Source organism: Meriones unguiculatus, chromosome X (genome assembly GCF_030254825.1).
Source record: "Meriones unguiculatus strain TT.TT164.6M chromosome X, Bangor_MerUng_6.1, whole genome shotgun sequence".
NCBI lineage: Eukaryota > Metazoa > Chordata > Mammalia > Rodentia > Muridae > Meriones > Meriones unguiculatus.
Window position 1 is genome coordinate 41,939,431 of NC_083369.1, and position 22,241 is coordinate 41,961,671.

A 22,241-nucleotide genomic window follows, 5' to 3' on the forward strand; every position below is an offset into this window, starting at 1 on the left:
TCTTGGTAGTTGCCGGCGGACAGAATGACCATGCCAGCTTTCCACACTAAAGCTAGGCCTTCCCCTCTTCATCACACTATACCCTAGGACCACTACCCCATGGCCAGCCAGGGGTTTGGGGCTAGCCCAGACCAGGGTTCTCGATTGACTTCGACTAGAAGGTAGTGATGCCTTGGGTCTGAGGCATCCTTGCCTGACTTCCACCTGTCCTGCCTGCCTCTGTTGTATGGGCCTTCTTTTTTTGTTAGTTATTATTATTATTATTATTATTATTATTATTATTATTATTTTAAATGAAGAGCTCACATTTTAATGCAATATCTCTGTATACAGACTGGTTGGGCCCTACTCCCTGAGTGTGGCCCTCCTATAGTATTTTGTGCAATGAAGTTCTACTCCTTTCAGAGGCAGGGACCCAGACCCTGTTCAGATTCTGACCATCACTAGACCCTGGGATTGGCTATGGGAGAGCATGCCTCAGCCACTCACCTTCCTTCCCCACCTGTGTCCCTAACTATAGGGGGACCTGAGACCTACCAGAGACTGGGAAGATGGACATGATGGGGGCCTTTTTTCCCTCTTTCAGTCCTGTAGCTGGGGCCTCCTTCCTTCTCAGGGTCTTCCTCAGCCCAGCTCTGCCTAGTCCTCCCGCCCTGTCCCACTCACTGCTGTTGAGTAGGGGCTCTGCCAGAAATTGACCAGCTTAGTGAGGAGCCATGTATAATACGTATATGTGCATAAGCAGGAGGACATGGGAGCTTGTGCCCAATTGTTATATTCCAACCCCTGGGAGGGTAAGGCAGGGCAAGGACAGTCTCCTGGATGGATGGTTTGCTCCACTTCCTCCACCCTAAGCCTTGGGACCCTTAAATGGGGTGGGAGGGCAGGGGAGGGTGCCCTCCTAGTAGGGTTTGGGGGGACTGGGTTCCTGAATGCACCATAATTGCTGTATGAAATATTAAAAGCAAAAGTCTAAAGTGAAAAGTCTGGCTGTAACTCATCAAAAAGGCAAGGGAGCTCAAGCTACAGTGATTAGTGGGACCTGGATGAATCCATACCTGGCCCCATCAACTAAGAACATTAGGAAAGAGTTAGCTGGAAGTATGGTGGGACTGTGAAGAAAATTGGAAGGATTGTACATAGAATGGTAGCATGAGTTGAAACAGTAGGGTAGGCTTAATTTTATAAATGGGAAAAGCCTGAGAGGATGGGAAGCAGAAAATGTATAGAATTTGAAAAAAAGTTGGAAGGCCCAATAGATCCAGAGTGGTATGAGACTGAAAGGTCCAGTCTGACTATATATCTGAGTGATATTATGAAGAGGCCAATTGGAAAGAGAATGAGAGTAGATTTTTGACCAGTTACATAAAGGAATCTGACAGACTTTTTATAAGTTCAAGAATGAGGCCATAGAGCCATTAAGTTTCGACTACTGGTTTCCAAAAATTCTGGAAGTCATCTACATGGTAAAGTTCACAGCAACCAAAGCTTGGGAGATGGTTCAGTTGGTGATGTGCTTGTCATGCAAGCTTGGAAACCTGAATTCAAGTCACCAGCACTATGATTTAAAAGCTAGATGTAGGGTGGTGGTGATACATACATTTAATCCCAGCACTTGGGAGGCAGAGGCAGGCCGATCTCTTGAGTTCAAGTCCATCCTGGTCTGCAGAGTGAGTTCCAGGACAGCCAGGGCTACACACAGAGAGGCCCTGTTTGAAAAAAATCCAAAAAGAAAGAAGGACACATTCCCATTCCTGTCAGTTTTGTAATGGATGTCCACAGATTCCTCAGCAGATTTCCTATGCCATCTCATTCTTGTGGGCAAAGATTGGCCCCTGGAACTAACCAGCTCTAGGGTTGGGGAGGAAAGATAAATCAAGAGCAGAATGCAATGAAGGGAGTCAATTCAGATGGGTTTAAAGAGGAGCTGTCACCATGTGAAGATGGCGTATGCCTTTAATCCCAACACAATTAGAGTCAGGCAGATCTCTGAGTCCAAGGACAGCCTGATAGTGAGTCCGGATAGCCAGAGAAAGGCTATATAGAGAAACCCTGTCTGGAAAAACAAAACAAATAATGGGCAGTTACTTGTACCAAACTCCATTTCAGCACTGTTCTTTGGGCACCACCCAAAGAACTTGGGGGAACAAGTTAAGAGTTCACGGTTTTTCCTTCAGAACACGTAGAACTAAGTTATGATGTCGGGTTGAGGTTAGAGAATCACAGTAACAGACACCTCAGCACTACTATCAAAACAAACTCCCTATCGAAGCTAACTGAAAATAGGATGTAAATTAGATTGTGTAAGTGTGAGGAGGGTTGAACTGTGCAAGCAGACCTGTATGCTCGTGGGTCTATACAGATATAGAAAGGCAAGGTTGTTTTTGCCTGTGTGTACTACTTGGTGATAGTGAAGGCAATCACTAAACCAGGCCCAAAGTCATGATATGGGGCATTTGTGGGTTTTTAAAAAGTGAGGACAATCAACAGAAAGGTAGATGGAGTGGTACAGAGAATTAAACTCATCACTGACCTGTAGGACTAAGTCTAGTAGAATGCTTCTCAACCAGAGAGACAACCTCTCCACTAGTGGACATCCAGTAATGTGGAGGTACACAGCTTTTGCTGTCCTGAGGGTTGCCACCATTTTCTAGAGGTAGAGATCAAGGAATTGCTTAATACCCTCCAATGCTTCCACAAGAAAGAAATTATAATAGTGATGGCTTAAAGTCTGGCACACCTGTAACTGTACTCCTAGCATTTAGAAGGCTAAGGCAGGAGGATCACTATGAGTTCAAGACCAACCTGAGCTTCATATTCAGAACTGAGATCCTGTTTTAAAAAACACTAAAAGAAACCCTGGTCCACTCAATGGTTCTCACATTTGGCTTCAGATTTCCTTTATATTAAAGATTGAGGATACCCAACGAATTCTTGCATATTCCAAGGTATCCTCTGAATAATTCCACTATGTACATGAAAATGAGTGAAGAAACAGTTTTGACTTTGAGAAACCCCCTTGAGAGGGTTTCCTAAGCTGATAGCATGTGACCACAATTTGAGGATCTGCCTGGTGTTTAAGGGCACAGCTTTGGAACTAGGTCTGCACTGCTATGGCACATCCTAGCTGAGGACAAATTATTTCACATATCTGGCTTTCAGCTTCCCCCATTGTTAATCATAGGCCAAAAAAGTACAGCAATCTGCCACCTGAAGCTAGTATTTAAAGTCCAACTTAAACTGGGCAGACACACTATTTGCTGTGCCTCCAACAAGCACATGGTTAAAGGGTTGACTTCATCAGATTTGTCTGGTGAGTAACTAGTTCTGGAATCTGAGTGTTGAAGTGCATGTCTGTGATCCACCACTTAGGAGGCTGAAACAGGTGGATCAAGGCAAATCTGATGCCAGCCTGGGCTTCATAGAGTTGGAGGAAATTCTGGGAAATTTAGCAAAGGCCCTGTATCAAACACACACACACCTTAGATCAGGAAGGCTGTAAGGCTCTCAGAAGGTAGTAAACTTGCTCTTTGTATTTGAGTTAAAAAAAACAAAAACAAAAACACTTTTATGTGTTTGAATGTTTTCCCTATATGTTGTGCATTCCTGCTGATCTCCTGGAACTGATGTTATGGATGGTTGTCCTAGGAATTGAACTCCTGTCTTCTGCAAGAGCAACAAGTGCCCTTAACCACTGAACTATCTCCCCAGCGTCTACATTTGGTTTTGATGGACGAGAAGGGTAGTGCATTGAAAGGCAATTCTAGTCAGGCTAACAAAAATGCTGTTTTCACAGTAGAAATCTATAGTCCAAGGAGCAGGAAGACTTGCCCACTTTGCTCATCTTGGAAACCTTTGGCATCCACCTTCCATAAGACCTTTGACCTGGTGTTAGAGAATTCCACAAGACATTAGTATCTTAGTTCCAAACTAGAGGATTAACCCCTAGTTTTGGTTGCAGAGATCACAACCCACCACCCAATTACCGCCTAATTGTGACGTTTCCAAGATGGCAGTAGCCCCCTGATTGTTGGGGGGCTCTGCTTCCGTTTCCGGGACAGAATCCGGAAGTGCCAGTTGAGGGTCGTCTTCCTATGTTCAGTTGCGTCGGCAGTTGGAGGAGGACGGACGGTGATGGCGGCGGTCGCAGCGGACACAGCTGCAGCTGCCGTCCCGGCCTCCGCTGAGGACAGAGAGACACAGCACGAGGCAATGCCAGACCTGGACGAACAGTGGCGCCAAATCGGGAATGGGCGAGAGCGTCCACTGCGAGCTGGCGAAAGCTGGTGAGGCTGGGCTTCAACGAAGCCTTGGCCAAGGGAACCGTGGGGGCGTTAGTATCGCGGGGTACTTAGAAGCCAAATTCTGAGGAAAAAGCAGTGCGAGGCCGGGGAAGGGGCTTGCTGGGCCGGCGGGAAAGAAGGGGCGTGGAGGAGCTAGTGAATGAATCTCAGCATTGGGGGAAGAGGCGGGGCCCGAGTGGGGCAGTCTGCCTCCTGAGGACAAAATGGGGTATGTTTGCGCTAGAGGCGGGGCGTAGAATGGAAGGGCCACGCGGGCAGGGGATGGCGTTATTTGGGGAGAGGGAACTGCGTCTGGGAACCTGGAGCCAGGAAAGGAATGTGGCTCCATACTTAAAGCGGGGGCGTGGCGTGTGTTACGAAACGTTGCGTCGGTTGCGAGGAACGGCCTACGAGTACTCGGAGCGCCCGTGAACCCGACGAGCTTGGTGGCGTCCGCCGAAGAGCACCTCCGTGGCAGAGGGCGGAGGGAGTGGTGGTATGGGGAGGGTGCCTGGTTCCTGGGAACTAGGCTAAGGTCTGGGGTGGGGCAAAACGTGGAGGAGGGGCGGTGCCTAGGGCAGAAAATGGCGCCAGCGAAAGAGCAAAGATTGTGACGCGATAGTTTGTTTGGTCAAGGTCTCCTTCCTAGGACCAGAGAAAGTGCAGGTGACTTACAATATAAGGTTAAGGTTATTTGGGGAATATTTTTTGATGTTTTGTAATCAGTAGAAATGCTTATTTAAAAAGAATCCACAGTTTTTTACATACTGTCTTAATGATTTTTCAAAAATGCTAATCAGTGCCTCTTAAAATTTACTGCTTCTGGGTTCTTATCTCCGAGTTGTCTTATTTTTTAAATTGTGAAAATCGTAAGACTTGCAAAGATTGTAGTATAAAACATTTTACTTAAGTTGATGGACATCCTGCTGAAAGAAATGGTTTATATACTTCAAAAATGGCAAGGTCGTGCAGATGCTGAAGAACTGTTCCAGATTGAAAGAATTAATACAGTTTAACAAGTCACAACTAAAAATACAACATGTGATCCTCAGTTGGATCCTAGAACAGGAAAAATAAATATTTTTTTTTTACATGAGGGTTCTTTCTCATAATTTATTTCTCTTCCACTGTAAATTTTATTGGAAAACATCGATGAAATTTGACTGAGGTCAATAGATAAAATATTGCTATTGCTAATCGCTTGTTTGTGATAATTGTAATGTTCTGAAAGAATATCCCTTGTTTGGTACAAAATACAAACTGAAAACTTAGGGATAAGGAACCATCGTGTAAGGAACTTACCAAATGATTGACATACTAGCTTATGTAAAAATGCACATGGGAGGGAGAGGATTATTGGAAATATGGGTCATAGGATACAAAATTTAGTTAGACAAGAGGAACAAATTCCAGAGATCTATTGTACGAAATGATGGTTATACTTAATAGTGTTCTATTCTATACTTGAAAATTGCTTAATAGATTTTACATGTTCTTACCCCCCCCAAAAAAAACCTGTGACGTAATTGATATGTTAAGTAGCTTGTTTTAGTGTTTTACAATGTATATATCAAAACATTATACTGTATATCATAAATGCACACATTTTTGTCTATTTTAAGATAAATAAAAATACCCCAAAATAATTTGGGAAAAATAAGAATAGAACAAATGGATAAAGTGTATTAGATTTGGAAAAAATCAAAGGGCATACAGAGAAGTCTTTGTACTATTTTGCCCCTCTTTTTGATACAGGGGCTCTCTTATGTAGTCCTGGCTGTCAGGGAATTCACTATACCAGGATGGCCTTGAACTCAGAAATCTGGCTGAGATTACAGGCATTTTCTACTTTACCTGGCTTTTTTAAAAAAACAATTTTCAATGGGTTACTTCAAAAAAAATACTAAATTTTATATGTGGTTTCATCACCCATGTGAAAATTCAGACTATTACCTTTAAAGAATCCTTTCAAGAATGCTTCTTCCAGATGGAAATTCCCCTCCCTGCTTCATGAGAAAATGTTATCTAAATTTTGAATTAAAGAGCCCTTTTCATATTTCTGATTATCATAAGCTTTTCTACCATTCATATATATGTGTCTGTGTGTGTACATATATATGAGTGTGTTCATGAAATATACTGGATGCATACTGTGAGCCCTGACATGACATGGTGTAACAGTATCTGTATGATGTACTGTGAGACATTAACCTTGATGTGTTGGTTATAGCTCTGTCTGCCAGGTTTCTCAAATGTTAAGATGCTGTTCTTAAGCAGTAATATTTTAAATACATATTTAAATATATGTATTTATATATCATGTCCATCTGTTCCCCGTGATGTTGAACAGCTTCCTGTCTCATTCAGTAGAAATGGTAAAATACTGAGTGACCTGCAAGGCTTTTGGAGGCTATTACCCTTTTTCCATTCTAACATTTTTTTTTTTCTATCTAATCTCTGATTATCAGCCCATCAGACCCTCCCTCTCTTCATCAGGGCCATCCACATTAGACTGTTGTTATTCTTCACATCTTAAGACCTTTCTCAGGTTTTCCCATTTTACAGAGTTTCTAAATAACACTGCCAGTGTTACTGGGGAGATAAATTACAATTCCAAAATTGGACAGTCTAGTGATTTTTTTTTCTATTATATCCTAATTCTCTAGCAAAGACTAGTCTCAATTGATTTTGAAAATAAACAGCAACCAGACTTTTTGTAGCTCATTTGGAGATGTCCAGAAGGTCCTCAAAAGCTTTGGTTCATGCCCCGTTTCTACCTTGACAGATGTGTCATGATTGTGCCATTGCCATTGGTAGATAAGATGTGAGATCCTGTCATCCTTGCCAATAGCCTTTTAAATTACCTTTGAGTAGTGATCTTCTTTGGGGTGAAGAAAATGTTTGAAACTAAGTAGAGGTGGTGGGTACACAACATTGTGAATGTACTAAATGTTAATGAATTGTTCACTTTAAAATGGGTTAATTCTTATGTTAACTTCACCTCATTAAAAAAATTACCACACCAGTGTTGGTTGAATATTAAAGCCAATTTCTTTCTCCTGTTGGAATTGTTATGAAGCATTTTTGCCAAGCTCCACTTTTTGATGTTTACCTAAATTAGGTAAGAGCAAAGTAACTGAAAGATCTATATGGCTTTGCTGCCATAGTTGGGAAATATGTTTATAAAGCATTTGACCTCAAGAACTAGCTTCAAATACATCTGTGTCAGTATTATCTGCACCTCCCATCCTTGGTTTAATAGATTAAAATAAGTGCGGTTAACTGATTTGGTCATCAATACTGATTAAATTTCTTAGATGCATTTATTGGAAGGGGAGTACCATGTGACTGTGTGGACAAGGCCAGATATCTACTTTCAGGAGTCAGTTTCCTCCTACTTTGTATTTCCTGGGGGGATCAAATTCAGGGCAGCAGGCTTAGTGCCAAGCAGCTTTACCTGCTGTACCATTTTACAGGGCTTCTCATTGAAGGTCTGTTTTAGCTAGACTAGCCAGCAAACCTTTGGTATCCTGTCTCCACACCCTGCCCCCAAATACTGAGATTACCATCATGCCATACTTGTGTTTTTTTTTTTTTGTTTTGTTTTGTTTTTTTTTTTGTTTCGTTCTTCTTGAGACAGTGTTTCTCTTCCTAGCTTTGGATGTCTTAGAACTCACTCTGTAGACCACGCTGTCCTTGAACTGACATAGATCCTCCTGCCTCTGCCTCCCCAGTGCTGCGGCTTTTGTTTTTTCTTTAAGGCAGCATTTCTCTGTGTATCCTTGGCTGTCCAGACTCACTTTGTAAACAAGGCTGACCTCCACCTCAGATCTGCCAGCCTCTTCCTCCCTGAATGCTTGGATTTAAGGCATGCTGCACCACCAACTGGCTTATGCCAGTCAGCTTTTTATATAGATACTGAGGATCCAAACACAGCATGCACTTGACCCAATCACTAAAGGGCTTATATTTTGAGATCACATTCAAATCTCTGAAAAGATAGATTCCTTAGAAAGTTTTAGTTCTAGTGACAATATATTGTCTACACATTTAAATCAAGGATAGTTAAGAGTTTGGGCAGATCTGTGTGGGGTACAGACAACTTTCTAACAGGAAACAACTGTGGAGTTCTTAAGGAAGGATGGTAGCTAGGTTCAAAGAGGTGCACTAATAATACATGAAGAGAAACCAGTTTCACAGGATAGTAAATGTTGGTGAAAGGTATTTACAGTAGCATATCTAACCCTACAGATTAGCTGAGGAAGATATCTTTTTGTTTTTTGAGGTCTCACACTGTAACCTAAACTGGTCACAGACTTGTGATAGCTCTACCCTAGCCTTCAAAGTGCATTTTTTGATGTGTCATTTTAAAAAATATAAATAGGATGAACTGGCCATGATGACACTTGCCTGTAGGCACCTTAATCCCACCACTAGGGAAGTAGAGGAAGGGGATCAAAAAGCTAAGGCCAAAATAGGCTGTATGAGAACTTGTTTCAGGAAAAAATGGGAAAATGAAAACTATTAACAAAAAATTCAAATAACTTCCTGGATGTGGTAAGAAATGTTTTAATGCCAGCACTCTGGAGGCAAAGGCAGGCTTGGTCTACATAGTGAGTTCTGAGCCTACAGTGAGTTCCTGTTTCAAAGAATTAGAGACTTTTTGTTTTATTTTTGTGACATAGTTTCTCTGTGGAAAAGAGCCTTCGCTGTCCTGTACTTGCTTTGTAGGCCAGGCTGGCCTGGAACTCACAGAAGTCTGCCTGCTTCTACCTCCTGAGTGCTGAAATTAAAGAAGTGTGCTACCACAGAATTAGAGACATATATATATATATATATATAGTCCTTTTAGAGGAGAGAAAAACATCTCTTGGGCATTTTTGCAGTGTCATTGTCCTCTAAGTTTGGAAAGACAGATCAGCAGCACTTCAAAGAGATGTGGGCATGGTGGCTTATTTGTGTGATTTCAGCATTCAGAAGACTGGGATCAGGAGGATTGCCATAAGTTTGAAGCCGTCCTAGGAAGAATATTTAGAAAACAAGATGAGCATGGTAACACACATCTGAAATCCTGGCACTTGGGAAGCTAAAGCAGGAGGACCATGAGTTTTGAGACCATTGAGGATGACATAATGAGTTCTAGTCCAGTGTAAGCTACCAAGTGAAACCTTGTCTCAATGTTACAAGTAAGACAAGAAGTATGTTAGTTTTATAAGAACATAGTGGTAAAAATTATTAGGTGCTTATGGTCATCCTTCTTACATAGTTCAAGATCAGGCTTGGCTACGTAAGACTGTCTCAAGAACAAAAAAGGTAGATTGAGGGGCTGGAGAGATGGCTCAGTTAAGAGCACTGTCTGCTATTCTAGAGGTCTTGAGTTCAATTCCCAGCAACCACATGGTGGCTCACAACCACCTATACTGGAGTCTGATGCCCTCTTCTGGCATGCAGGTGTACTGGCAGAGCACTCATACATAAAAAATGTTTTTTAAAAAGATGAATATGTAGCCAGGCATTGATGGCACACCCCTTTAATTCTAGCACTCTGGAGGCAGAGTGCTACGTCAGCCTGGTCTATATAGTTTCAGGATAGCCACGGCTACATGGTGAGACCCTGTCTCAAAACAAATAGTAGCATGTGAAAAGGGGAACTGGAGCCAGTTGGTGGTGACTTTAATCCCAGCACTTGGAAGACAGAAACAGGTGGATCGTTGTGAGTTCAAGGCCAACCTGTTTTACAGAGTGAGTTCCAGGGCATCCAAAGCTGTTACACAGAAAATCTGTCTCAGAAAGCCAAAAAAAAGGAGGTTGGGGAACTGGAGAAATGGCTCAGCAGTTAAGAGTACCTAAGGCCCTGAGTTTGGTTCCTAACACCTACATTAGGTGGCCCACAAATACCTGTTACTCCAGCCCCAGGGAATCTGATGTCATGTGCATATGTATAATTAAAATATGAAAAAGAATGCTCTAAGAACTAGCAATAATTTGGTGACCCAAAAGAAGTGACTATAGTAATTTTATACAAAAGACCCAGATCCTAATCGCCTTTGGCCACAGGATAACGGGCAGTAAAGAACTCACTCGTGTGCTTATATGTATATTTAAACTTACTTAAATCAATTTGATATAGCAATGTTATATTTATCACGTGTAACTTTTAAATTGTTGTGCAGGATGGTTGTAATAGGCTTCTGATACTAAGAAAGAGGCACAAGTACAGAGTTTATTACCTTAAGAGGTGGCTTTTATTAACACAATGGTGTTAATAAGACAGTGGTGTTCTGTGCAGGCAGTTAAGCAGTGCTTCGATGGCATAGTGCCCTGGAACATTTGCAGTTGGGCCTTAATTCTTTCTGACCAGATAGCAGTCATCAGTGGCCTTGCTTTGAGCCCATGCTGCCCTGAGTCAGTAACTATGTTGATCTGAAGATACCTGCCCCAGAATGGTATCTACATTTATTTTCCCCGTTTGTATGAGGTTAAGCCGCTATCCCTGGCTGGGTTCATATTCAGACTAATTTTCCTGCCTCCCAAGAGGCAGGTACCTGACCTAGGGTGTGAGTGTATGTGTATGTGTGTGTGTGTGTGTGAGAGAGAGAGAGAGAGAGAGAGAGAATTTAAGACCTCTTGTGTGGTCTATACTAAAGTATATCCCCAATTGAATACTGACTGAAGTTTTGCTACAGAGTGATTCTAATGTTATTTTTCATTTAAAATCTGCTTTTTAAAAGGTGAGGGGTTAAAGAGATAGTTCAATGGTTAAAAGGCTATATTGCTCTTGCAGAGGACACAGCTTCAATTCCCAATATTGAAGTCAGGTAGCTCACAGTTGCCTGTAACTCCAGGTAGCTCCAGGGAAGATCTGAATTCTTTGGCCTCTGTAAACATTTCCACCCACAAACACACAGAAATACACATAATAAAATAAAATCTTATCTGGGTGTGGTTGCACACAGCTTTAATCCTAAAGCACTCAGGAGTCAAAAACAGGAGGGTCTCAGAGTTTGATGCCAGCCTGGTATACAGAACAAGTGCTCCATAGAGAAACCCTGTCTGGAAAAGCCAAAAAAAAAAAAAAAAAAAAAAGGTGGAGAGAAAATACTATTAACTATAAATTAGATTTACTTTAAGTGGACCTCATAAACTAGAGGCCAGGAAAGCTGGAAGGAGAAATGACAGTGTACACATTGGTAGGTTGAATGATAGATATATGGCATGAGCTTCTAGGTGGGAACTTGTATTTTCCTGGAATAAATGATATGGCAGGGTCTAGAGAGTGGAGAAGATAATGTACAGACAAAACTCCAAAACATTCAAAAATACAAAGCTAGGTGTGATTCATGTCTATAATCCTAGCATGGAGGCTAAAGCAGCAAGGACCATAGTGAAACCCTGTCTCAAGAGCACCCCCCACCCCCGAACTGAACTCACAGCATAGCTAAGCAAGGAGGTATGTATACACCATTTGATCCCAGCATTTGGGAGGCTGAAACAGAAGAAGCCAGAGAGCTTGAGGCCAGCTTGTGTTAATATGTAATATCTTCCAGGCCTAACTGGGTAGTACAACAAGAATTTCAAAAAAACAAGGGAATAAATGAAAAATATTCAGTCATGTAATATTCAAATGTGCATTTCTCTGAATAAATTTTCCTTTTTGCTTTTATATGCTGCTGAAATTTTTTTGCTCAAATTACAGTAGATTGATAGTTAATGCTGCAAATGATGAAAGGTTGTACAGTTAGGCCATAAGTAATCATATGACACCCTTGTCTGTCTGGGTTCCAGGTTCCTTGTGGAGCAACACTGGTATAAACAGTGGGAGGTATACGTGAAGGGAGGGGACCAAGATGCTAACACCTTTCCTGGCTGTATCAACAATGCTGGGCTCTTTGAAGGTACCAAGCTTCTGCCTCTCCCTATCAACCTTGCCCTGGAGTTCTGATCCCCTCTGTCCTCACAAGGGACCATACTCGCATTCTTTATGCTTAGTCATTGGTGGGGTGGCCAGCATTAACAGTTGCTTTCTTAATTTGTGCTTTGCCACATGCATGTCCTTACCCCCTGCAGATCAGATAAGCTGGCACCTCAGGGAGGGACTCCTGGAAGGAGATGATTATGTGATGCTCCCAGCACCTGCTTGGAACTACCTGGTCAGCTGGTATGGCTTAGAGGATGGCCAGCCACCTATTGAGCGCAAGGTATATGGGCAGGGCAGATGCTAGAAGTTATGTTAGATTTCTCTGGGAAGTTGGGGAGGAGGAAGGCCATGTAGGCTCAGGGTAGCTCCAGGGTTGTGTGTACCTGTATTCCCTTATCAGTTAGGTGCGTTTTATGAGTGTTGGTGCTCCTCTGCCTTCACAGGTCATAGAACTTCCTGGCATCCGGAAGGTGGAAGTGTACCCAATAGAGTTGCTGCTTGTCCAGCACAGTGATATGGAAACAGCTCTAACCATTCAGTTCAGCCATACAGATTCTCTGGGTAGGTCTCAGGGCCCCTGGGATAAGTTGCTGTTTCTAATATCTCTGTGACCTCAGGCTGTGTGGTGATCAGGTTACACTCTCCTGAGAAGGCACTAGTCAAACTGAAGGAAGTTGGTGCCCAAGTTGAGTACAGACACTGGAGTCCAGACAGAAAGATCTGTATTCCAGTTCCTTGAGTGGGGTGGAAAAGAGTGTTTCTTTACTAGAAAGGTCTCATTCTAAGTGTGAGTCACTCATTTGGACATTGATTTGAGGACAGAAGATAATTGGTTTAGTAAGCAAAGTATGTGAGAATGAGCAAAAACTATCAAATGGGGTCCCAGAAGATATGGTCATGCTCCATCACCCTCCACAGACCTAGTCTTACAAACAGCTCGGGAACAGTTTCTGGTAGAGCCTCAGGAAGACGCACGCCTATGGATCAAGAACGCAGAGGGCTCTTTGGATCGATTGTGCAACACACATATCACGCTGCTTGATGCCTGCCTTGAGACTGGGCAGGTAACAATGGGGAGAATTTCTCTGTGTAGGTAGCCTGGTGGAGGGATTCCTGGCAGTAGTCAGACCAGGGAAGGGCAGGGTGCCCTTTAGGCCTTCTATTAATATGTTTCTTTTTCTTTTTTCTACCTTATCCCCAGTTGGTCATCATGGAGACCCGAAACAAAGATGGCACTTGGCCCAGCGCCAAGCTTTGTGGCATGTGAGCCCTCGGGGTGTCATGCAGAGTGGGGGCATCCCACAGTAGGCAGACAGAACCTACAAGTACAGAGCACCCCTAGGCCTTAGCTTGGTTTCTCATCCAACCCCAGGAACAACATGGCAGAAGAGGAGGAAGACTTCCAGGGTCAGCCGGGCATCTGTGGCCTTACCAATCTGGGCAACACGTGCTTCATGAACTCGGCCCTACAGGTTGGGCCATTAGATCTATATCTGGCATAGCCACAGGGGTTAGGTATTGGGGACAGAGCTAGGGGATGGGGATGGGGAGAATGGTGATTATAGAACAAGAGTTCAGGTTGAAAGCCAAGGCTCCATGAATCTGATCTGGTGTGCCCACATTTGCTCCTGAAGTATCAACAACCTTCTTCCTTTACTTGCTCCCTGTTCTTCTTTCCTTTGGCACTACCATTTTCCTCTTCCAGAGATACTGACATCTTCCGTAGTGCTTTTACTGCATTCACACTGCCAACCCTTCCATTTCTCTCTTTCATTTCCTTCTGCCCCCTTCTTTTCTGTTCTCACTTGTGCCACCTTTCCTCTACCTCTTTCACTGGGCCCTCCTTCCACAGTGCCTCAGCAATGTGCCACAGCTCACGGAGTACTTTCTCAACAACCGCTACCTGGAAGAGCTCAACTTCTGGAACCCTCTGGGCATGAAGGGTGAGCTTGCGGAAGCCTATGCAGATCTAGTAAAGCAGACTTGGTCTGGCTACCACCGTTCCATTGTGCCAAATGTGTTCAAGGTGTGACTCAACCCCGTGGGCTCCCACTTTCCTTTCTTTTCCTTCTCCTAACTCCTGTATACTCACTCTACCACCCAACTGTCTCCTCAGAACAAAGTGGGCCATTTTGCATCCCAGTTTCTGGGCTACCAGCAGCATGACTCACAGGAACTACTGTCGTTCCTCCTGGATGGGCTACATGAGGACCTTAATCGAGTCAAAAAGAAAGAATATGTTGAGCTGTGCAATGGAGCTGGGCGACCAGATCTGGTAGGGTATTCATTAAAGCTATATAGCCTTGGGAAGTCTCTGGTTTCCCCAGTCTACCTAACACCTTACCATTTTCTCAGTTCCCTTCCTTGATCTTCACCCCAACCTCAATAATAGCACCATATATGTTCCCATAGCTGCCTCAGATTTAACCCTAATCAGTCCCCTGACATTTATAAATACCAGCTCTGACAGAGAACATGGGTTCTGGATAGAACTAGCTGTAATCCTGCCATTAGGCTTCAATGGGGCCCTTTACCTCAAACCCCTATGAATCCATCCCCAAAACTTTCCATCTGCCCCTAACCCACCTTGATGCTTGTCAACAGGAAGTGGCTCAGGAAGCCTGGCAGAACCACAAACGACGAAATGATTCTGTGATTGTGGACACTTTCCATGGCCTCTTCAAGTCCACACTGGTGTGCCCTGATTGTGGAAATGTATCTGTGACCTTCGACCCCTTCTGCTACCTCAGTGTCCCATTGCCTGTCTGCTCCAGGAGGGTCTTAGAGGTCTTTTTTGTCCCTATGGATCCCCGCCGCAAGCCAGAACAGGTGGGGGTATGGGAACATAAGGAACATGGAGTCAGAATTTTATTACTTTCTTCATGGTTTTCTGCATTAACCTACTATAAGCTCTTTTGATCTCCTGTGGATGTTATTTCTTTCTCAGCACCGGGTTGTGGTCCCTAAGAAGGGCAATATCTCAGATCTCTGTGTGGCACTGTCCACACATACAAGTGTTGCACCAGACAAGGTGAGACTTTCAGAGGGAGGATGAGTAAGTAGGATTTAAAGGACTAAGGACCTTGCACACTTACTAGCCCCATGTTCCTGTCCTATTCCCAGATGATAGTAGCTGATGTCTTCAGTCACCGTTTCTATAAGCTTTACAAGCTGGAAGATCCTCTGAGTGGCATCTTGGACCGTGATGATATCTTTGTGTGAGTGAAGAAGCCAAGGGGAATGAATAGAAGGGAGGTCCCCCCACCTTTTGTTTTGCCCATTGGGGATGAAATCCAGAACTCAAGAGCATGTTAGACAAGTACTCTTTTTATTTTAATTTTAATTTTTTTTACAATTTATTTATTATATATCCCAATTGAAGCCCTTTCCCTCAATTCTTCCCTCAGTCCCTTTCCGCTAGTCCACTGAAAGGTGTGTGTGTATATGGGAGGGTTCTCCTCCTCTGTCATCTGCCCATAGCTTACTAAGTTTCATCAGGAATGCTTGGATCCTTTTCCTCTGTAGACTGGCAAGGCCACATTGCCAGGGGCAAGTGATCAAAGAGCAGGCAACTGAATTCATGACAGGCAACCCCTGCTTCCCTTACTAGGGAAACCCCCCATGTATCCCCAAGGGCTATATCTCAGCAGAGGTTCTAGGTCCTCTCCATGCATGGTCCTTGGTTGCTGCATCAGTTTCTGCAGATTTTGTAGCTTTGTTGGTCACCTTGTGGAGCTTCCATCCCCGTAGAGAAGTACTCTTAAACACTTGAGATTAATTTACACACACACACACACACACACCTGCATGTGTACCTGCCTCTGTCTTCCTGAGTCCTGGAATTACAGGCATGTGCCATGTTGCCTGGCTGTTTGTCTTTTGAGGCAAGATTTCTCTGTGTAGTTATGGATATCTTGGAACCCACTCTGTAGACCAAGCTGGCTGCAAATTTAGAGATCTGCCTGCCTCTGCCTGTGCCTCTGCCTCTGAGTGCTGGGATTAAAGGTGTGTGCTGCTGTTGCTGTTGCTGCTTGCCACTGCCTACCACCACCCAACTCCCACAATAATTTTAAAACGTTAGACAACTAAAAACTAAACAGTGCTTTGTGAATAGAAAATTTCTTTGTAAACCAGGCATGGTGCCGCTCCCTTGTAATCCCAGCACTCTGGAAGGCAGAGGCAGGCCTCTGTATTCCTAGCCAGCCAGGTCTAGAAAGCGAGTCCAGGATATTCAAGGCTACACAGAGAAACCCAGTCTTGAAAAACCAAAAAAAAAAAAAAAAAAAAAAAGAGAATTTTTTTTTAAACAAAAGTATTTTCCACAGGAAATATGTTTTAACCTTGTTTTTTATTAACACCCTCAGCATTTCCATGTTACCAAAGCTCTTCCTCAAACAGCATCATCTAGTAGTTCATAAAGTATCAGAGCTTTCATGGATTGTTAGACCCTTAAAATTTTTTTGGGGGGGCGAGGAAAGGCTAGACAGATAACTCAGTGGTTAAGAGTATTAGACCCAGTTTCAATTTCCAGCATCCCCGTGGAGGCTCAAAACCATCTGTAACTCCAGTCCCAAGGGATTCATACATTCTCTTTTGGCCTTTGTAGTCACCAGACAGACATGTGTTACACAGACATACATATAGACAAACCATACACATAAAATAATAATGATAAAATATTTGGGAGAAGCAGGCAAGTGTCTCACTGACAACCTGAACCCATGATTGAAGGAGGGAACTGACTCCTAAAGATGTATCCTAACCTCCATGTGTGTGTCATGGCATATGTATACTCATTTTCTCTCTTTCTCTCTGTCTCTCACATACAAACAAATAATAAGATAGATAGATAGATAGATAGATAGATAGATAGATAGATAGATAGATAGATAGAAATGAACCAGGCTTGGTGGCACATGCCTGTAATCCTAGTACTCAGGGAGGCAGAGGCAGGTGGATCTGTGTGAGTTCAAGGCCAGCCTGGTCTACAAAGTTAGGCCAGAACAGTCATGACTACACAGAAAAACCCTGTCTCTAAAAAACAAAAAGAAAAATAGCCTACATTTTTTTATACTGAGGTGAAAATAGATGGAGCAATGGAGGGATAATCTTTGTTGGGATACTTTGGTCAAGAATAAACTAATTATTCCCCCCTACACACACACAGATATGAGGTGACTGGTCGGATTGAGCCTGTTGAGGGTTCAAGAGATGACATTGTAGTTCCTGTTTACCTGCGAGAGCGCACCACATCCCGAGACTACAACAACTCCTACTATGGTCTGATTCTTTTTGGGCACCCTCTCCTGGTGTCAGTGCCCCGGGATCGGTTCTCCTGGGAGGGCCTATATAACATCCTGATGTACCGGCTTTCGTAAGTACCCTTTTTTGAGGGTCAGGGAAGGTAGATTTGAGTGGGGGGAACCAAGGTCAATACTCAGACATGGGTTTTGAGTTGCTGTTTGTCACATACAAAGGACAGTTCAAATTGAACATGGCAGGATAACCTCCAGGGCTTTTTCTTTTTCTAGACCTCTGGCTTCTCTAGTGCTTCTCTTTGGTCCTGGGAATACAGAGGTGACAAGAAAAAGTGGAGACCACTTCATTTTTTATATATAATTGTCTCTATAAAGAGACGTAGATGTATTTTTATTCATAGTTTTATCCTTGTACGTAAAATCCAGAGTCCTCACCATAGAAGACAAGTAAAGCTTCATTATCTGGATTAATCTCTCTTTCATTCTAACTCAGAAGTCCAATCTTTTAGGGCTTATTTGACATTCATAACTGATTGTATATCTGCTTTACACTTAAACTCCACACTCCCAACCAGTACATGAATATCAATGGGCAGGCCACTATTAGTATTCCTTTTTTTTTTTTTTTTTTTTTTTGAGGCAGGCAGAAAAGTGTAGCCATGGCTGTCTTGGAACTCACTCTGTAGACCAGGTTGGCCTCAAACTCAGATATCTGCCTGACTCTGTCTCCTGAATGCTGGGATTAAAGGCATGAGCCACTACTGAAGCTCTTTTGTTTGTTTGAGACAGGGTTTCTCTGTGTAGCCTTGGCTGTCTTAGACTTGTTTTGTAGACCAGGATGGCCTTGAACTCACAGAGATCCACCTGCCTCTGCCTCTGGGAATGCTAGGATTAAAGGAGTGCACCACCACTGCTTAGCTACTACCAGTGTTTTTAACCTCTTCATATATTTATGTCAGTACTTAACCAGTTTCCAAATTCATGATTAAGAAATGCCAGGTATGGTACATGCCTATAATCCCAGCTACTTGAGTAACTTAACCAAAGCTGTCTCAAAAAATTAAAAAAAAAAAAGTTCAGAAAAGGGTCAGGAATATAGCTCAATGATGAAGTATTCGAGTAGCATTCCCAAAATCCTGAGAGAGAGAGAGAAGACAGAAAAACACCTGCTTATATATGAGTTTACCACTGCCTTCACCATAACCAGTTAAAACCCTGGGATGCCCTACCATCCTTGTGCCCCTGCCTTGGGAGTCTTCTCTGCTCTGTTACAGACGATATGTGACCAAACCCACCTCAGATGAGGATGATGGTGATGAGAAAGGTAAGGCCCCAGCAAGGTGAGAAGGCAGAGAAACCCAATAATGATGAGTGCATCTTACTTAAGAGGGGTGAAGGGCTGAGGAGCAATGGATTTGGGAAATATGCATGATCTATGCAGGGTTCCTCTGGATGTGTGTTGAAGCCCAGTTCCCTGGAGTGCCTACATTTCCATCCCTGACGTCTTCCCCATCCTAGGTGATGAAGAAGATGATGACGAAGACAGTAGCAGTGATGAAGAAAAAGAGGAAATGCCTGGGCCTTCTACTAGCAGTGATGTCCAAGAAGCAGAGCAGGAGCAAGCTGGGCCCAGCTCTGGGGTCACCAGGACATGCCCATTCCTTTTAGACAACAGCCTTCACATATCTCAGTGGCCCCCAAGGCGACGGCGAAAGCAACTGTTTACTCTGCAGACAGTGAATTCCAATGGAACCAGTGACCGCACCACCTCCCCTGAAGAAATCCAAAGTATGTCATCTAGCTGGGGTTGCAGATAGCAGGAGGGAGGATCTCCTAGCAACAGGAGCATAACCATCTGTTCTACACACCTAGGCCACCCATATATTGCCATGGATTGGGAGCCAGAGATGAAGAGACGTTACTATGATGAAGTGGAGGCAGAGGTAAATGGAAGTGGGACCTTAAGGATGGGAGACCATTGCCTCTCACACTTTAGTCCTTTATACATACCCCCACCTCTAGCTAGGAGCAGAGCCAAGAGATCCAGGCCCATGCCCGGCCTGGCCTTGGCACCTGCACACATCTGGGGGCACTGTGGTCTCAGGTTCTGACTCACTTGCTCTGTGATTCCACACTGCCCAATTTTTCTCCACCTTACTCATGTCTGATCCTCTGGACACTAACTCCCTTCCCCAGGGCTATGTGAAGCATGACTGCGTGGGATACATGCGGAAGAAGAATCCAGTGCAACTGCAGGAGTGCATCAAACTGTTCACTACCATGGAAACACTTGAGAAGGAGAACCCCTGGTGAGGGCCTCCCACTGTGAGGAAAGATTTCATAAGTGGTCCTAACAAAACAGGAACAAATGAGAGTACCAGGCATACTGTAAATCAGAACATCCTTTACAAAAAGAAAACAAGAGCACATGCCTGCAGTCTTTTTTTTTCAACACAGGGTTTCTCTGTGTATCAAGCCCTGGCTCTCCAGAACTTGCTTTGTACACCAGGTTGGCCTCAAACTCATAGATACGTGCCTGCCTATGCATCCCAAGTGCTGGGGTTAAAGGCGTGCACCACCAAACCTAGCTGCCTGTAGTCTTTTAATGAAGCTATCTGAGAGGGATGGATGAAAATTAATCTTTATAGACCAGATGGTGTGCGTGGAGAGCACACAAGACATGAGGCTGGTGCTCAGTGTCCATTTCTGACCTGGGTTCTATCTGTAGGTACTGCTCCTCCTGCAAGCAACACCAACTGGCTACCAAAAAGTTGGACCTCTGGATGCTACCTGAAGTTCTCATTATCCACCTCAAGCGTTTTTCCTTTTCCAAATATTCTCGGGAGAAGCTGGACACCCTGGTGCAGTTTCCTATCCGGTCAGGAGCCTTGTAGAGAAAGGCTGTGGGAGATGGGAAGGTACAGGCAGAGCCCACCAGTATTTACTGTCTTCTCACCCACAGGGATCTGGATTTCTCTGAGTTCGTCATCAAACCAAAGAATGAGTCTGCGCCAGACCTGTACAAATACGATCTCATCGCAGTTTCCAACCATTATGGTGGCATGCGTGATGGACATTGTATGTGCCAGGCTGTGGTCCAGGGGCATGCCCTGGGTGGTCTAGACTAGGGGTCAGGATGTACCCAGTGCGTGACTAAGTATATGGTCCAGAGACAAAATTATTAAGGCAGAAGGAGCATAAAAGTAGACTTGGATATTTCAGAGAGCCAAGAGGGTGGTGAGGATGGCATTCTGTTTATTTCAGACACAACATTTGCCTGCAACAAGGACAGTGGCCAGTGGCACTACTTTGATGACAATAGTGTCTCACCTGTAAATGAGGATCAGATTGAGGTATAGCTTCTGTATCCTCTTTTGCCCCCTTTCCTATTATCCCTTTCTGACTTCTAAACTGACCCATGTCCTCTCCCTACAGTCCAAGGCAGCCTATGTCTTATTCTACCAACGCCAAGACGTGGGTAGACGCAAGTCCCAGACTGCTTCATCTGACACTGCAGCCTCTCCTGCCTCCGGTTCTACACCCAACCCTGAGATCATGGATGTTAACTAAAGAGCTCTGGAACCTACCACAGAGAAGGAAGACCTCTTCGCCACTCCCTCATGTCTACCCCTTCTCATACCTGTGTTCATTGTCCCCAAGCATTGCAGGCTTAGTCTGTGGCTACTGTTCTCTTGTACCGCTGTATTTACTCTCTGAGAAAGAAGAGGCCTTGTGCCCTTGGCAGTATGCTCCCGCCTGTGTGTGCGCATACAGCAGTGACTTTCCATCCTAGTCTTATTTATGCTGCCCCTTCCCACTTTTCCTCACCCCAAAGTGTGCTTAGTGGCTGATAATGGGGTTTCACATGAACACAGAGTGTATTTTCTTATTAAGACCTGCCTTCTGCTGTGTGTAAAATATACCTAAAATGTTTCAGTCTCCCATGCTCAGCAGTGTGGTTTTGGTTTTTTTTCCTTTCCTGTGTATGTCCTACACACTAGTCATAGGTCTTTGTGTTGTGTGATTATTGAAGGTCAGGTGTGGCATGTGGTTGATGCTGTTCTGAGTGGATTTGTTGCTGTTGATACAGAGTCTGTGTAGCTCTGGCTGTCCTGGAGCTCACTGTGTGGCCTTCAAGTCAGAGATTGGGCTCTGCCTCCTGAGTGCTAGAATTAAAGGCATGGCCACCACACCTGGCAGTTTTAAGTGCAACAGGTGCTGCGTTTCAAATGCTTTTAAAATACTTGCTCTAAGGACTATTGGGCTAGCCTGGAACTTGCTATATGGATCAGGCTGGCCTTGAATTTATATTATCTCCTGAACACTGGGACTAAGCATGCACTACCACCTGGCTCCAAATTGTTTTACAAATACCAACTTTGCTCTTATAATAGACTCTTGCTAGAGTTCCCATCTCTAGTTTCAGTGGGGGAAAGAAGTGAAGAATGGCTTTGGTTCTGTAATCTTATTTGTATATCTGCATCTGGATATTTGTATATCTGCATCTGGATTCTTGAGCTGAAGATCTTTTGAGGGAATCTGAGATGCACTACAGATAATAAACAGGGCACACATGGAAAAGACAGGCATAGCTGTGGGCAAACATTGTTTGGAACCAGAAAGATACTCAACAGACCTCAGAGAAGACTCTATTCTCAGAACTATGAAGCTAGTATAGCTGGGCCAGATTGGCCAGCTGTTTCTATTGTTTCTGGGCTTGGTCCTCTGTCCTATCAGGACCAAAATCTACCAGAAACTTGCTCTTCTATCTCCTCAGAGAAA

At 43.8% G+C, this 22,241-nt stretch overlaps 1 protein-coding gene across 2 annotated transcripts; it reads left to right on the forward strand.

The window, feature by feature from the left end:
• The first annotated feature begins 122 nt into the window (after positions 1-122).
• Positions 123-21,403, forward strand: Usp11 (ubiquitin specific peptidase 11). Of its 2 annotated transcripts, none has more exons than XM_021626254.2 (21): positions 123-4,286; positions 12,069-12,178; positions 12,351-12,481; positions 12,645-12,762; positions 13,120-13,265; positions 13,403-13,464; positions 13,574-13,673; positions 14,054-14,227; positions 14,318-14,476; positions 14,806-15,030; positions 15,149-15,232; positions 15,325-15,419; positions 17,369-17,575; positions 18,734-18,783; positions 18,978-19,247; positions 19,332-19,402; positions 19,656-19,768; positions 20,188-20,337; positions 20,422-20,537; positions 20,724-20,812; positions 20,895-21,403. In XM_021626254.2, exons 1-21 carry the CDS (start codon positions 4,135-4,137, stop codon positions 21,027-21,029), a joined length of 2,757 nt encoding a protein of 918 aa, XP_021481929.1. In that variant the 5' UTR covers positions 123-4,134; the 3' UTR covers positions 21,030-21,403. The 2 variants fall into 2 exon arrangements, with proteins under 2 accessions (XP_021481929.1, XP_021481930.1); XM_021626255.2 differs by having other exon boundaries at positions 4,143-4,949.
• The last annotated feature ends 838 nt before the right edge of the window (positions 21,404-22,241 follow it).